The 15,461-nt window shown below is 38.5% G+C and overlaps 1 protein-coding gene across 1 annotated transcript in view; it reads right to left on the reverse strand.

Moving 5' to 3' along the window:
- LOC126267391 (papilin) overlaps positions 1 to 15,461 on the reverse strand; it is a 1,111,154-nt gene that overhangs the window by 68,120 nt on the left and 1,027,573 nt on the right. Inside the window, exons 32-34 of the mRNA XM_049972582.1 lie at positions 8,992 to 9,204; positions 6,194 to 6,385; positions 4,094 to 4,327 (exon numbers count right to left, since the gene is read on the reverse strand). Of these exons, the coding sequence (XP_049828539.1) occupies positions 4,094 to 4,327; positions 6,194 to 6,385; positions 8,992 to 9,204 (639 nt within the window). The remainder of the gene's footprint in view (positions 1 to 4,093; positions 4,328 to 6,193; positions 6,386 to 8,991; positions 9,205 to 15,461) is intronic.

The following is a 15,461-nucleotide window of genomic DNA, read 5'->3' on the forward strand; positions in this document are numbered from 1 at the left end:
CCGCCTCTACCAATCCATCGGTCTCCAAATCTGTTGTTGAGAAGCGTACGAACACTTCGACTGAAATGTGCAGGAGCTCCATCGTGCATGAACCACATGTTGTGTCGTACTTGTAAAGGCACATGTTCTAGAAGCACAGGTAGAGTATCCCGTATGAAATCATGATAACGTGCTCCATTGAGTGTAGGTGGAAAAACATGGGGCCCAATCAAGACATCAGTAACAATGCCTGCCCAAACGTTCACAGAAAATCTGTGTTGATGGCGTGATTGTACAATTGCGTGCGGATTCTCATCAGCCCACACATGTTGATTGTGAAAATTTACAATTTGATCACGTTGGAATGAAGTGTCATCCGTAAAGAGAACATTTGCACTGAAACGAGGATTGACACATTGTTGGATGAATGGTACAACTGGTTCTCCTGTAGCACTCTCCATACAGTGACATGGTCAACGTTACCTTGTACAGCAGCAACTTCTCTGACGCTGACATTAGGGTTATCGTCAACTGCACGAAGAATTGTCTTGTCCATTGTTGGTGTCCTCGTCGTTCTAGGTCTTCCCCAGTCGTGAGTCATAGGCTGGAATGTTCCGTGCTCCTTAAGACGCTGATCAATTGCGTTGAACGTCTTCCTGTCGGGACACCTTCGTTCTGGAAATCTGTCTCGATACAAATGTACCGTGCCATGGCTATTGCCTCTTGCTAATCCATACATCAAATGGGCATCTGCCAACTCCGAATTTGTAAACATTGCACTGACTGCAAAACCATGTTTGCGATGAACGCTAACCTGTTGATGCTACGTACTGATGTGCTGGATGCTAGAACTGTAGAGCAATGAGTCGCATGTCAACACAAGCACCGAAGTCAACATTACCTTCCTTCAATTGGGCCAAGGTGAATCGAGGAAGTACAGTACATAGTGACGAAACTAAAATGAGTTCTAACATGGAAATTAATCGTTTTACCTTTTTGTAACACCTGTATAATGTAACAGAGGTTCAATTAACTTGAGCCATAAATAATTTAAAACTCCCAAAGCAGTGATGGAGACAATTCTCTGTCTGTGGCACGTGTATGAATTTATTTGAATCTGCTGTTGTTTTGGCTATGATACACAACAGAACAGCCATGTTACCTAAAGTGAAATTTGATAACACTAATTTAAAATGAACCAAAACAGTAACAAAAATAATACATTAATTAAAATGCTAAAAAGGGTAATGTCATAAAACAGTTTCAAAAAACTGAAATATCTCCAATATTAATGTGGATGACCATGCTAAATCTTCATTCCCACGAACTTATACAAACACTGGGAAGATGACAACAATTTAATGAATGCTTAACATTGTGTGTGTTATCCATAGAATAGACAGTAAGTCTTCTGCCAAAGCAGGAGCTATCGTCTTGTCAGTAACCTGTGAGCAATCATGGCATCCAAAATTGGTCCTTTTGCTGAGGAATAAATCCATGAATTAATGGGAAAGCCTGGGTTCTAAAAACCACAGCTTCTCGTCCTTCATTTCAAGCCATCTGACATCACAAAGATTTATGACCCTGTGTCTCACCATCACAAACATTGCATTCGCAGTTATGAAACAATGCAGTCAGTGTAAAATGCAACTTGTGCATGGAGAAGCGGCAGCTGTACAGCTTTTCATTTTTGTAATAGAAGTCTCAACTGTACCCTCAGTTAAGGCTCTGGTGGTTATGTAAGACTTCAACCTACCTAGCAGTGGTTTGATTGTGTATTTTTTTACTGTCTAAGCTACAGCTCTCTGATTGATATGGATACAGCCATTTCTCATTATGCCAGTATCATGCCATCTACAGATTCACCATGCTTTCCCATATTATTTAACCCATAATCAATTTAAATTTACTAACAACAAAATCTTACTTAAAGAAGAAAGACGTTGATGTTCACTACAGCAACTATTTCATTATCAAGGAAGTTTGTCACATATTTTGCAAGTTCATATGAGACATCCAGGCAGTCAGGCAATGGTTCTAACATTCTTGCCCTCCAGTGGCTAAAGTTATACACTCAATGATGACATGTCCTCAATATACTACTTACTGTAGGTGTTGTTTCTTTTCATTTTTCTGAATGTCATCTTGAGTTTTATTAGATGCTGATTCAGCAACACTAGTAATTATATTTCATCTTTTTGTCTATTTCAGTTATATTCTAATTTTTCATGCCTGATTTCCCACCTGCATATAGAGATGACACTCCAATGATATTTTACCAGTGACCAAGGCACTTTGAGATGTTACATGTTTTGAGGGGCATTGCCATCAGATGTCTCAGTAGTTGTGATAAAAAACAGAGCCAGAAATTTTACCAGATCTTTAACATTTAGAATTATGTCCCTCAATTGCAGAACAACTGGAAGATAAATGTCCCTTGAATTGTGAAAATCAATGCAAACAAATTTACAGCCTATCCACACAGTCCACTTCTCCAGCCTTCTGACAGATAGCTGCCAACTGAGGGGTACCTGGGTTGCAGGATATCTGGAATCTAAGAGGAGCATAATACCATCTGCAAATATGGGACACAACTTTGGTCTCATCATCACAGATGTTTTTCTACTGTAAATTGTGTCCTCGAGGAAGAATAATAATACTTCTTTTTCCAGGCAAAATTATATACACATATATATAAAAAAGAAAACACTGTCGTGGATGGAGCTTGTGCAGTACACATTTCTGCTGCTAGGCACATATAGTGAAACTCATTGCCAGTTCAGTCCTAATACTGTTTTGTTCTTTTTTTTGTTTTTTATAATGGCAAGTTTAAGTAAACAAAGTTCAGCTGTGAAATTTTGTTTTCTACTTGGTAAAAATGCTGTTGAAACTGTTTTAATGTTGAAAACAGCTTACCAGAATGATGCCATGTGACAAACTCAAGTGTACGAGTGGTTTACTCGATTTAAAAATGGGGGCAGGACTGATTTGTCCATCAACTGCACGAATTGATGAAAATATTGAAAAAAAAATTGAGAACTTATGTTTGCAGACTGTTTTAAGAAGTTTCAACAAGATTGCGCAACAGTGTTCATCAAAAAATATCTGATCTGCGGCAGACAGGAGACTGGTTCTTCCACCAATACAATGCAGCTGCACACACAGCTATCTCTGTTAGACAGTTTTTGGCTAAAAATTGCATGGTTCCACTGCCCCACACACCTTACTTGTCTGACCTGGCTCCAGGAAACTTTTTCTTATTTCCATGCACGAAAAGGGGCGTGAAAGGACACCGATTTAACAACATTGAAGAAGTCAAGAAAAAATGAAGGATGAGCTGTCAGCCATATCTAAAGAGGAATACAAAAAATGTTTTGCAACAGTTGAAGCACCAGTGGAACAAATGTATTCATTGTAACAGGGAGTATTTTGAAGGGGATATGGTTGTTTTGTAAACAGTTTGAAAATATATAGCTTTTAAAAAACAATTCTGGTTTTTTTGGGTACCCCTTGATTATTTAACTTTTTTTGTGGGGAGGATTTAATAATTCTTTCAGTTTTCACATTTTATTGGGTGTTGTTGGAAAGAGATACTCAAGACATGCTGAATACAGCCAAGACAGTGAAAACAGGATGTATCTATTGTTCTTTTGAAATCTAGATCTACTCAGTTCCCTAGAAGAACATTTTCTTCCTAGGTGTTTTGCAAGAAGCACACTGCCATCTTCCTAGTCATTCAGTTCATGTTTCTCTGTGATAATTTTGTATGAACTAACTATACTGACTGGATACATATGAAAAATTCAATCAGGAGGAAAGATTTATTTAACACCCATATTTAATTAACAATATGATGAAAGGGGTTGTTGCTACTCATCCTATAGCACAGATGCTGAATTGCAGGTAGGCACAATAAAAAGACTATCACGGAATAATCTTTTGACCAATGAGTTCTTTGTCAAAAGCAGATGACCGACCACACACACACACACACACACACACACAACACACACACACACACACACACACACACACAACACACACACACAGTGGGTTGCAGTTGAAACCACACTAATATTTAATTAATGTGGACAGAATATACATATCGACCTACCTGGTCTACAAACAGCTCTAAATTCAGTGTCATCTGTCTCAGTATTTTGATAAAGGTCAACAGCACACCTAGTTCCATCTGGACAAATATGGTCTTTGCATGGCTCATGACACTGACATATTTCACAGCTATCTGCATCGACAAATCTTTCAATCCCATAAGGGCATTGCAACAGATTGCAATTCTCTTTGGCAGATGTGCAATCAACTTTTTCTTCTGGTTTATCTTCAATTTCTGCAGAATTTAAAAAAAGTATTTTAAGGAATTAGGAATTACATGGGCAATAGCTGCAATATTATCATACAATAACATTACATGTTGATAATTTGGCAGTATGTGTGAATAGTATATCTAGACCATTTATTATATAATAGGAAAATAAGAATCTCAAATATAACAGTGCATATGAAGAAAGGTATAGAAATGAGAAGCTTATAATACAATCTGCCTGATTCAAAAGCTGAAAGCATGTAAAATTCTAGCATTTAAAGTCACCAATTCATTTCTCAAAAGCTAATGGATTAACAGGAAAATATTAGAAGGAGGTGCTGAGACAAAAGACAGACTACTGACTGATAACACTGTGCAAAATAAAGCATAATAAATACATAAAAGAAATTAACTTAACTCCTTGTGCTACAGTGCCACTGAAGCACTGTTTCAATGCTCTAATCATCATTCAATGGCATTATTTGAGGAGCATATGTTTAGCAGATTGCTCTCCCTGTCTTAACACTAGTTTTTAAAACCAGGAATACCACTCTTTTTTCAAGTAATTTCTCAGTTGTCACTCCAAGGCTGAGTGGACTCCACTCTTATTACTGAGAAAACATCTTGACAAGACTGAGGAACAAGATCATCCACCTAGAAGTCCAGTGAACTAACTAGTCAGTCACAGAGGCAGGTCAGGGTCAAGACTGAAGCAAATTAACCATATGTAAACAAAGATTCTCTTTTTTACTTGACTTCTTTTCTTGGTTTCTGTGGAATCAGCACAGCCACATATACTCAATTGTGGAAAAAGTGACAATGCACATAATTCAAAATGTGTTGATTGCAAAACCAAACACCAAAAACAGGAAATCTGTTCCATACATATAGTACAATATGCAAAAGGCTCTAAACAATGGCATAAACATAATAAGGTGAGGGTGCCACAGGAAATCTTTCAACTGAGGTTTCAAAATCTATGGTTCATCACTCCCTGGTCAGTTCTGCTGGAAGCCTACTGAAAAACAAAAACTGCAGAATAATTCTGTACACTTATTAGATTAGGGAAACATTACATAAGTATGAATGTGGTATACTCCCAATTATTCTGGGTAATGCGGAAAAGAAGATACACGAATAGTCAAAGTACTTTCAAACACATGTGGGGGAGATGTCTACTTGATGAGTTTGCAGCTGCAGTATTGTTGGCCGATGTCTGCACTTGCTCCGGTGCACCAAGTAATGCAGCAGTTTCCTTGGAATGTATTCGCAGCATAACCCATAAATCTAATGAAGGAGTGTATATTCAGGAACAGCAGCATTAGAATAATGAGATGTTTAGACTGCAACTTACATGAAATTTGTGAACTGATGCTGCAGATTATGATAATAATAGTGTGTTCAAGCTGGATGCAGTCTGCCTGCTTATGAAGCTTTGTGCCACTGTGGTCTGTGTCCAAAATTTTTCTAGAGGTGAAACACCCACCCTTTACTTCTCTCTCTCTCTCTCTCTCTCTCTCTTTCTTTCTCTTGCATGCACCTGCACACACACACACACACACACACACACACACACACACACACACACACACACTGATATTTTACTCAGTAAATCAATATAAAATTTTTAGGGTTATGCTGTATCAAAATGGTAAAAAAACAGATTTCTCCAAAAAAAAAAAAAAAAATAGGCTGCAAAACAACCTCCCCCCCCCCCCTCTTTCCATATTTCTAACTATCACTCACTAGACTGTGCAAAAGACTGAAGAAATTAAGTAGCAAAGAATTGAAGTAAAAGCATTTTCATGTGCTATGTTTCATAAGCTAGCAAAGTGCAGAATATTTAAAGCCAGAGTGCAAATAGTCATCATGATTTCGATTTCCACTTACTATCATCATTACCACCTTGCAAAACTACAGAACAAAAAGATAGACAACTCTGGAAATTCTTGAACCGGTTGAAATTTCCACCACATCCAGTATAGATGAATGGAATACAAGTCTGCCGCTCATCATCATAATACCATCTTTTGTGGTATCCCCCAGCACATGGTCCTGAGTCTACAGGAAGCCTACATATTGCTAAACAGAGATTTTTTATGTAGCATCTAAAATGTTTCACTTAACAAAACAAATGCTCATCATTTCTATTTGAATTAAAAATAAATAAATAAAAATAAACAAATATATATAACACGGGAAACAATTTAAACATGGAGATATATGCGCGGCAAACAACACTATAAAATTGCATTTATTAGTCTTAAAAGCTTCATTTGACCCATATAGGGCTGGAGAGAGAAATGTAAATCTATAGTTGCCTGTAACTGGTCCTGATTTAGTAGATGTGTGGATTTCACTTAAGCTGATCAACTTCTGGATACTGTGCTCCATTGTAAGCAGATGGTTTCCGTGAATAAATATTACCTTTTTATTAAATGTAACTGAACATGAACAGTACTGATTGTGACAATTATGGATCCTTTGTTCGTTATACTCAATAAGTCGTTAGAAGAGTTCACAATATGGCAATGTCAGGTCTAAGATTAAAGACTCGTGACTTTGTTAAAACAGTGATCATTTCAATCAATATACTGATGAACACTTAAAAAAAACAAGCTTCGTGTGCAAGTTGGATTCTAGCTTTGCTAATGAGTTATCTAAATTGTGAATCTGGAGTCACAGGGGAAGGGGCAGAAACTAAAAATGCTTGCTTCAGTGGATACATTTTTGGTAAGGATGGGAAAATCATTTGGATTTTGAAGACAATAAAATGGAACAGGGTAATATTGTGCACTGTTAGAGGACTGACCTAATGAATCAGTTCACAGTACTTTTCTTTAGCTAAAATTAAAATCCCATTTTGTAGTGATAAAACAATTGCACCAACTTCTACAAATACAACAGCCAGATTAATAGAAGTACCCTATAAACTCTTTCATTATGTATTCAAGGACTTTCCATTTTTAATGAAGGAATGAGATTGGGATCAATGAAAAAATGTTTCTTTCATTAATCTGCACTAAGGATTATGTATTAAGGAAGCAAAACAAATGCTACAAGTCATTTATTTAATGCAACAATGATAGTGAAATCAAGTAGATACTTTTTCTTTATTGTATCTAACAGTTTGAATAGAACAACAATCAAGTTTTTGTTCAGTGCAATGGTTAATTCATCAGATCAAATATTATGAACATAAATTTTTGTTCACATGAAGATCTATGCTTCATTTTTTCACTTTTTTAATATTATCACAACATAAACTAATTGTAAGGGAGAAAAGGGAAAGAAACAGTGGCCACTAGTTTAAAAGTAATAAGTTACTTTTTGGAAAACTTTTTGTGTAATGTATCTTCCTATAATAGCATAACTATTCTCTTGTAAAGCACTGTTAAATAATTCTCAGGCTGTGGTTTTATTAGTATTATTTATGGTTCCTTTTCGTTATTTGTGAATTTCACTATTTGTTAAAATATGTATCTGGTAGTTTTATAAATTGACTATATGGTTAGTGCACACATCTGTAAACTACATTAACATATTTAACAACACAATTAATTAAGATGAGATTGGTACTCATCACATACAGGAAGCACTGAGCAGAAAACAGGCACATATAAAAGTACTCTAAAAAAGACTAAGCTATTGAACAAGATCCTTCATCACAATTAGAAAAACTCATTCATAAGTGTATAACTCTCAAACAAGTGGTCACTGTTGTCTCCAGGCATCTCCCGATACAGCACGCAGAGTTGACACTGGCTGTGTGTGAGTGTTTTTCTAAATCTGACAAAGAACTTTGTTCGATAGCTTAGTCTACATTTAATGTACTTTTAAATGTGCCATCTGCCACTTATCATCTCCTCCTCATGATGAGCAGTAATCTATCCTAATACATATAGTTGTTATTTCTTCCTGGATTTTCCATAGTTTGAAATTAAGAGACCTGTAATTCTCTTTTTTTGTGGACTTTGGATGTCCTATTTATTGTTGTGTTGCGTAAGACATATTCCATGAATCTGGATAGCATATATAGCAAGTGGTTATGCATCACTGAATGGGTTTTGCAAGCCACCTAAAAAATACACTCACGGGAGTACAAGTGCCAGAGCATCAGTAATTAATGTGGCTTACGGATATTAACCAGAATGAAACTTTTACTCTGCATTGGAGCATGTACTGATATGAAACTTCCTGGCAGATTAAAACTGTGTGCCAGACCAAGATTCAAACTCAGTACTTTTGCCTTTTGCCTTTTGAAAGGTAGGAAGTACTTGTGGTTGTAAAGCTGTAAAGATGGGTCATGAGTCACGCTTGGGTAGCTCAGCTGGTAAAGCAACTGTCTGTGAAAGGCAAAGGTCTTCTGTTTGAGTCTCGGTCTGGTAAACAGTTTAACTTGCCAAGAAGTTTCAGTTATGAACCATTTCTGTACAACTTCCCCAGCATTGCAATGAGTACTTAATACAGTATGCAGTAAACTGTTTAAAAATTTCACACACGAGGCCTCTTTTACACTCTGCTATACCTATGTTGTAAATAGATTATAACTTGCTGCAATTATTTGTATTCATTTAATACCTACAACAAAAAGTAACCAATGTAACTACAACAATGCTGAAAACAACACAAAGAACATAAAGGTACATCCTGTTAAAAAAAATACCTATGCTTCTAGAATTTAATACCTTGTCTGGAAAGAGCAGTGTCATTGCCAAGTGGATGAACTTCCTGATACTGTAAACAAACAGATTCACATTCTTCTTGGCTACTGAAACGATTTCCACTTCCACCACAGCCTGTGTAACTAAACTGTGTGCAGCTTCGAGAAGTTCCATCATAGTACCATTTTTGCAGTGCATCTTGGCAATATCCAGGATCAAATGGGATGTTACAAACATCTGAAAAACAAAATAATTTTTATGGGTGTAGACGCAAAATGGTAACCACTATTTTCACTCCTTAGTCATTAGGTTATTTTGTTTGGGACATAATTATAAGGAATATTATTAATTCCTTTAATTTGACAATAAACACATCATTTTAACACGGTTTTAACATTTGTGTTCCAATGCAAAGCTAAGTTACAAGTAAATCATCATACACTCGAACAGCATTGAAAGAAAAGCATCATATGCATCACTTTTACAATAAAATATCATACATATGATAGAATGTACACATGGAAGAATCCTGAAGATACCTTCTGGTAAGACAGAGATTTAGGGACCAGGTTTTAAATTGTAAGACATTTCCAGGGGCAGATGTGGACTCTGACCACAATCTATTGGTTATGAACTATAGATTAAAACTGAAGAAACTGCAAAAAGGTGGGAATTTAAGGAGATGGGACCTGGATAAACTGAAAGAACCAGAAGTTGTACAGAGTTTAAGGGAGAGCATAAGGGAACAATTGACAGGAATGGGGGGAAGAAAAACAGTAGAAGAAGAATGGATAACTCTAAGAGATGAAGTAGTGAAGGCAGCAGAGAATCAAGTAGGTAAAAAGACGAGGGCTAGTAGAAATCCTTGGGGAACAGAAGAAATATTGAATTTAATTGATGAAAGGAGAAAATACAAAAATGCAGTAAATGAAGCAGGCAAAAAGGAATACAAACGCCTCAAAAATGAGATCAACAGGAAGTGCAAAATGGCTAAGCAGGGATGGCTAGAGGACAAATGTAAGGATGTAAAGGCTTATCTCACTAGGGGTAAGATAGATACTGCCTACAGGAAAATTAAAGAGACCTTTGGAGAAAAGAGAACCACTTGTATGAATATCAAGAGCTCAGATGGAAACCCAGTTCTAAGCAAAGAAGGGAAAGCAGAAAAGTGGAAGGAGTATATAGAGAGTCTATACAAGGGCGATGTACTTGAGAACAATATTATGGAAGTGGAAGAGGATGTAGATGACGATCAAATGGGAGATACGATATTGCGTGAAGAGTTTGACAGAGCACTGAAAGACCCGAGTCGAAACAAGGCGCTGGGAGTAGACAACATTCCATTAGAAGTACTGACAGCTTTGGGAGAGCCAGTCCTGACAAAACTCTACCATCTGGTGAGCAAGATCTATGAGACAGGCGAAATACCCTCAGACTTTAGGGAGAATATAATAATTCCAATCCCGAAGAAAGCATGTGTTGACAGTTGTGAAAATTACCGAACTGTCAGTTTAATAAGTCACAGCTGCAAAATACTAACGCGGATTCTTTACAGACAAACAGAAAAACTGGTAGAAGCCGACCTCGGGGAAGATTAATTTGGATTCTGTAGAAATGTTGCAACATGTGAGGCAATACTGACTCTACAACTTATCTTAGAAGAAAGATTAAGGAACGGCAAACCTCCGTTTCTAGCATTTGTAGACTTAGAGAAAGCTTTTGACAATGTTGACTGGAATACTCTCTTTCAAATTCTAAAGGTGGCAGGGGAAAAATACAGGGAGCGAAAGGCTATTTACAATTTGTACAGAAACCAGATGGCAGTTATAAGAGTTGAGAGACATCAAAGGGGAGCAGTGGTTGGGAAGGGAGTGAGACAGGGTTGTAGCCTGTTACTCAATCTGTATATTGAGCAAGCAATAAAGGAAACAAAAGAAAATTTTGGAGTAGGTATTAAAATCTATGGAGAAGAAATTAAAAACTTTGAGGTTCACCGATGACATTGTAATTCTGTCAGAGACAGCAAAGGACTTGGAAGAGCAGTTGAACAGAATGAACAGAGTCTTGAAAGGAGGATATAAGATGAACATCAACAAAAGCAAAACGAGGATAATAGAATGTAGTCGAATTAAGTCGGGTGATGCTGAGGGAATTAGGTTAGGAAATGAGACACTTATAGTAGTAAAGGAGTTTTGTTATTTGGGGAGCAAAATAACTGATGATGGTCGATGGAGAGAGGATTTAAAATGTAGACTGGCAATGGCAAGGAAGGCGTTTCTGAAGAAGAGAAATTTGTTAACATCGAGTATAGATCTGAGTGTCAGGAAGTCATTTCTGAATGTATTTGTATGGGGTGTAGCCATGTATGGAAGTGAAACATGGGCGATAAATAGTTTGGACAAGAAAAGAATAGAAGCTTTCGAAATGTGGTGCTACAGAAGAATGCTGAAGATTTGATGGGTAGATCACATAACTAATGAGGAGGTAGTGAATAGAATTGGGGAGCAGAGCAGTTTGTGGCACAACTTGACCAGAAGAAGGGACCAGTTGGTAGGACGTGTTCTGAGGCATCAAGGGATCACAAATTTAGCATTGCAGGGCAGGGTGGAGGGTAAAAATCGTAGAGGAGACCAACAGATGAATACACTAAGCAGATTCAGAAGGATGTTGGTCGCACTAAGTACTGGGAGATGAAGAAACTTGCACAGGATAGAGTAGCATGGAGAGCTGCATCAAACAAGTCTCAGGACTGAAGACCACCACAACAACAACAACAACAACAACAACAACAATGATGGAATGTGGGGATACAGTTGTATTGTCATGCTGTAATCACTCTCAAGTACAAATCCAAAAGCACGGTCATCAATGAAGTACAATACTTACCACTGAAAGCATGTTTATTATGAACACCATCTTACAGGCAGAACAGAACTAAACTCCTGGCCAAAGAATGCTGCTATTTATCCAATGCCCCCACCACCTCTCAGGGAAAGGAAAAAAAATGTTACAGGTGTTTTTCTCTCAAGAAAATGATTTAAAACTTTGTTATTATGCATGTTTTACAGGGCCAGAACTGCAACTTTTTTACGGCAACTTGTAAGTTGCCATTCATCTTCCAAATTATTAAAAGTACTCCATACCTCTACATCTAGCCCCCTCCCCTCTGATTTGGGCACTCTTGATGCTAGCCAGTGATGCTAGCCATGCCATCATGGTGCCTGCACCAGAACTTCATGATCATTGAGCTGGTTTTCAGCTTCCTTGAACCTCGATCTGCGCCTCATGACTGTAGTAGGTCTTTATATGGAGGACATGGACAACATCCATATTCTTTTGTCATCTTGATGAAGGACCATAATCCTCAACTTCATATGTAACATCTGACAAACAAAGAGGGATATGATATGGCCCAAAGTAGTGTGTTAGTAACATTCAAACAGTCTTATTCTCTGCACAGCCCTAGACTATATCTCACTGGTTGGTGTTTGAAGCTATGGCATTCTCGGTCTCTCTCCTGGCCATCCAGGGTCTGTAAGCAAGCCAGTGCATTGCTTCTTTGGTAGTGGTGATGAAGTGTTTCACACAATCGTACTGAGTAATGTCCAGTTGAAGTGTGAATAATGTATCCATTGTTGTCTCTGCCTCGTGACTGTGGAGCAGAAAGAACAGTGTGAATCCTGCAGTGTCTTACTTTGCAGTGTTGTATGCGAATGTAACAACAGCTGGTATTACATTCCAGTCTCTCTTTTTGATATCAGCATACATGCCAATGTATTATTAAAGCATTCTGTGAGGCCATTTTTCTGTGGATGGTAGGCAATTGTCATCCTGTGAGTGATGCCATAACATGAAATCACTCCTGATACCATCTTGACTGGAGAACATTTCCATAATTCAAGATCATCACATTAGGTGCTACACAATGATGTCTTCTACGAGGAACTTTTGCAATTCCTGGAGATTTAGCAGTCAGCACAGCTTTGGTGTCAGTGTACTGGGTGAGATAGCCTGTGCAGATTATAATCTATGAATTCCCTTTCGTTGTGCTTGGAACCCCCCCCTCCCAAGATGTCAGTTCCAGTTTGGTGGAATGGCGTTGATATAGGCAGAACTGGTACCACATGCCTCGGAGGTAATTGCAGAATGTGCTTGTGTGACTGGCATTCCTTACAGTGGCTCACATAGTGTCTAAGGAATTGGTAGAGATCCAGCCAATGATAACATGCATCTCATTCTGTGCAGAGTCTTCAAAACTCCCAGGTGACCAGATGCTAAAATGCCATGGCAATACTTCAGAATAGCCGGCTGTAGAAGAGCTGACATGATGAGCAACTATTTCTCCCTATTGGATCACAGTTCTTGTATAATGCTAAGATTATTAACTTAAATTCTCTTTAGATACTCCCTCCTTCTTCAAGGCTTCTATGGTTTTCAGCAATGCTGCATCTTCCCTCTGTTCAGCAGCCATATCATTTAGTGCTGCAATGACTGAGATTTCGTCCATAAAAGGATTCCTTGAAAAGCAGGTGATGTCCTTGTGTTTATCTCTGTATTTGTGTTCCATTTTGATGTCATACTCCTTAAGCCTCAGTGCCCATCCAGCAAGTCAAACCAATAGATCCTTCAGGCTAGTCAGCATTGAGAATGGGGGGTCTGTCACAACAGTGAACAGTTTGCCAAATAAATATGGCCAGAATCTGTTATGGCTTGGCCCAAACAACTGCAAGGCACTCTTTCTCAGTGGTAGAATAGATCATCGCTGGCTTAGAGAGCGCTATGGAGGCATAAGTTATCATCTTTTGAGCACCTTCCTCAGTCGGAACCTGAACTGCACCTGTACTTTATCTGCTAGATGTGGAGTTCTGTCTCAGCATTTTTGTCATACACTGCTAGGACTGGAGAAGATTTAGTGCCTCATCAAGAATAAAGACAGCTCTTCCTTGTGCCTCAATCCAGGAAAGTTTGGCACCTCTCTGTTGCAGTTCTTGCAATGGTACAGAAGTCCAGCAGTATGAGCACATTTTGAGCAAACTTCCTTTATCATGAATATGCTGAAGAGTTAGAAAATTTATTCCTGCTCTTATTTTCTCTGGGTCAGGATGAACACCACTGGTATTCATTACATGCTGAAAGATTTTTATTTCTTGGAGAGCAGAGAGACACTTTTTCAGATTCAAGTTGAGGCTTGCTGCTTGAATACACTTCAAGATGGTTAGCTTAGGTGTTCTTCAAATGCCTCTGAAAAAATGACAGTAACATCCAGAGAGCAAAGACATGTCACCCATTTAATGTGTTGCAGCAGATTGTCCCTCATGCTTTTGAAGGTGGATGGAGTGATAAACAGTCAAAATACCATGACCTTGAACACAAGGATATCATCAAGTGTTATGAGGGTAGTATTTTTTCTGTCATTGTCATCAACCTCAATTTGCCAGTAGTCTAGTACCCAGACAAGTTCGCTGTCAGTGACAACATTAATGAATTTCCTGGTATCTTGGTAACTGTCATTCATGGAAGATTTCCATCTGCGATGGCCTCACCTCCAAGTATGTATGCCTCGCTCAGTTTTCCAGAATTCGGCGGGTAGCTGAGTGGCTCAAACCTCTATATGACAACAGGGAATGGCTATGGCTTGTTAGGAAATAACATGTCCAGGGTGCAGTGATAGGGTTCATCTCACAGGTCAGCTGTAATCATCTGCAATTGAGTGGCATGAACAGAACTGTTGTGGTGGTTGACATCTGGCAGTGTAGTAGTTGTTGAAAACACGCTTGCTCACTGCACGGTAAAGTACAACAGATAGTACATAGTAAAAATGGAAATGAGCGTTTGGCATCATTGGCTGGGAGGCCACTTGCAGGGCAGGTCTGGCTGCCTTGGTGCAGGTCTTATTACATTCGACATCACATTAGGCAACCTGCACGCCAGATGGGGATGAAATGATGATGGAGACAGCACAACACCCAGTCCCTGAGCGGAGAAAATCTCCGACCCAGCAGGGAATCGAACCCAGGCACATAGGATGACAATCTGTCACGCTGACCACTAAGCTATTGGAGTGGACAGTACATGGTGGAAACACACCACATTGCTGACCTCTATCCCACAAATATCTTTTTTCTGTGGGGCATTAAACTTGGCATTTGAATTGGAAATAACTCTATTTCTGAGGTGCTGAATTGCCATTTCACAACTGCAGCATAGGTTCGTTGAGTCCATTCTTACTGGTATGTTCAACTGGTGGCAAAGATTGGTGCTGAAGATCAACTTCTTCTTCAATCTTCTCTAGTACTTCCTGACTTATGGGGTCGACATTCATGTCTGTTATCTACTGCTTACTCTGGTTCCCTTAAAGTGCTCTCTTCTCTCACTGTCTCGTTTATGAAAGAGGCAAGGTCAAGGTTGTCTTCTGCTGTTGCCATAGGGACCACATTTGGGAGTTGGCCACACTTCTTTCATTCAACTTGTTTCTGTTGCATTTCATTAATGCA

The sequence above is a fragment of the Schistocerca gregaria genome, chromosome 4, assembly GCF_023897955.1.
Source record: "Schistocerca gregaria isolate iqSchGreg1 chromosome 4, iqSchGreg1.2, whole genome shotgun sequence".
NCBI classification, from domain to species: Eukaryota; Metazoa; Arthropoda; class Insecta; order Orthoptera; family Acrididae; genus Schistocerca; species Schistocerca gregaria.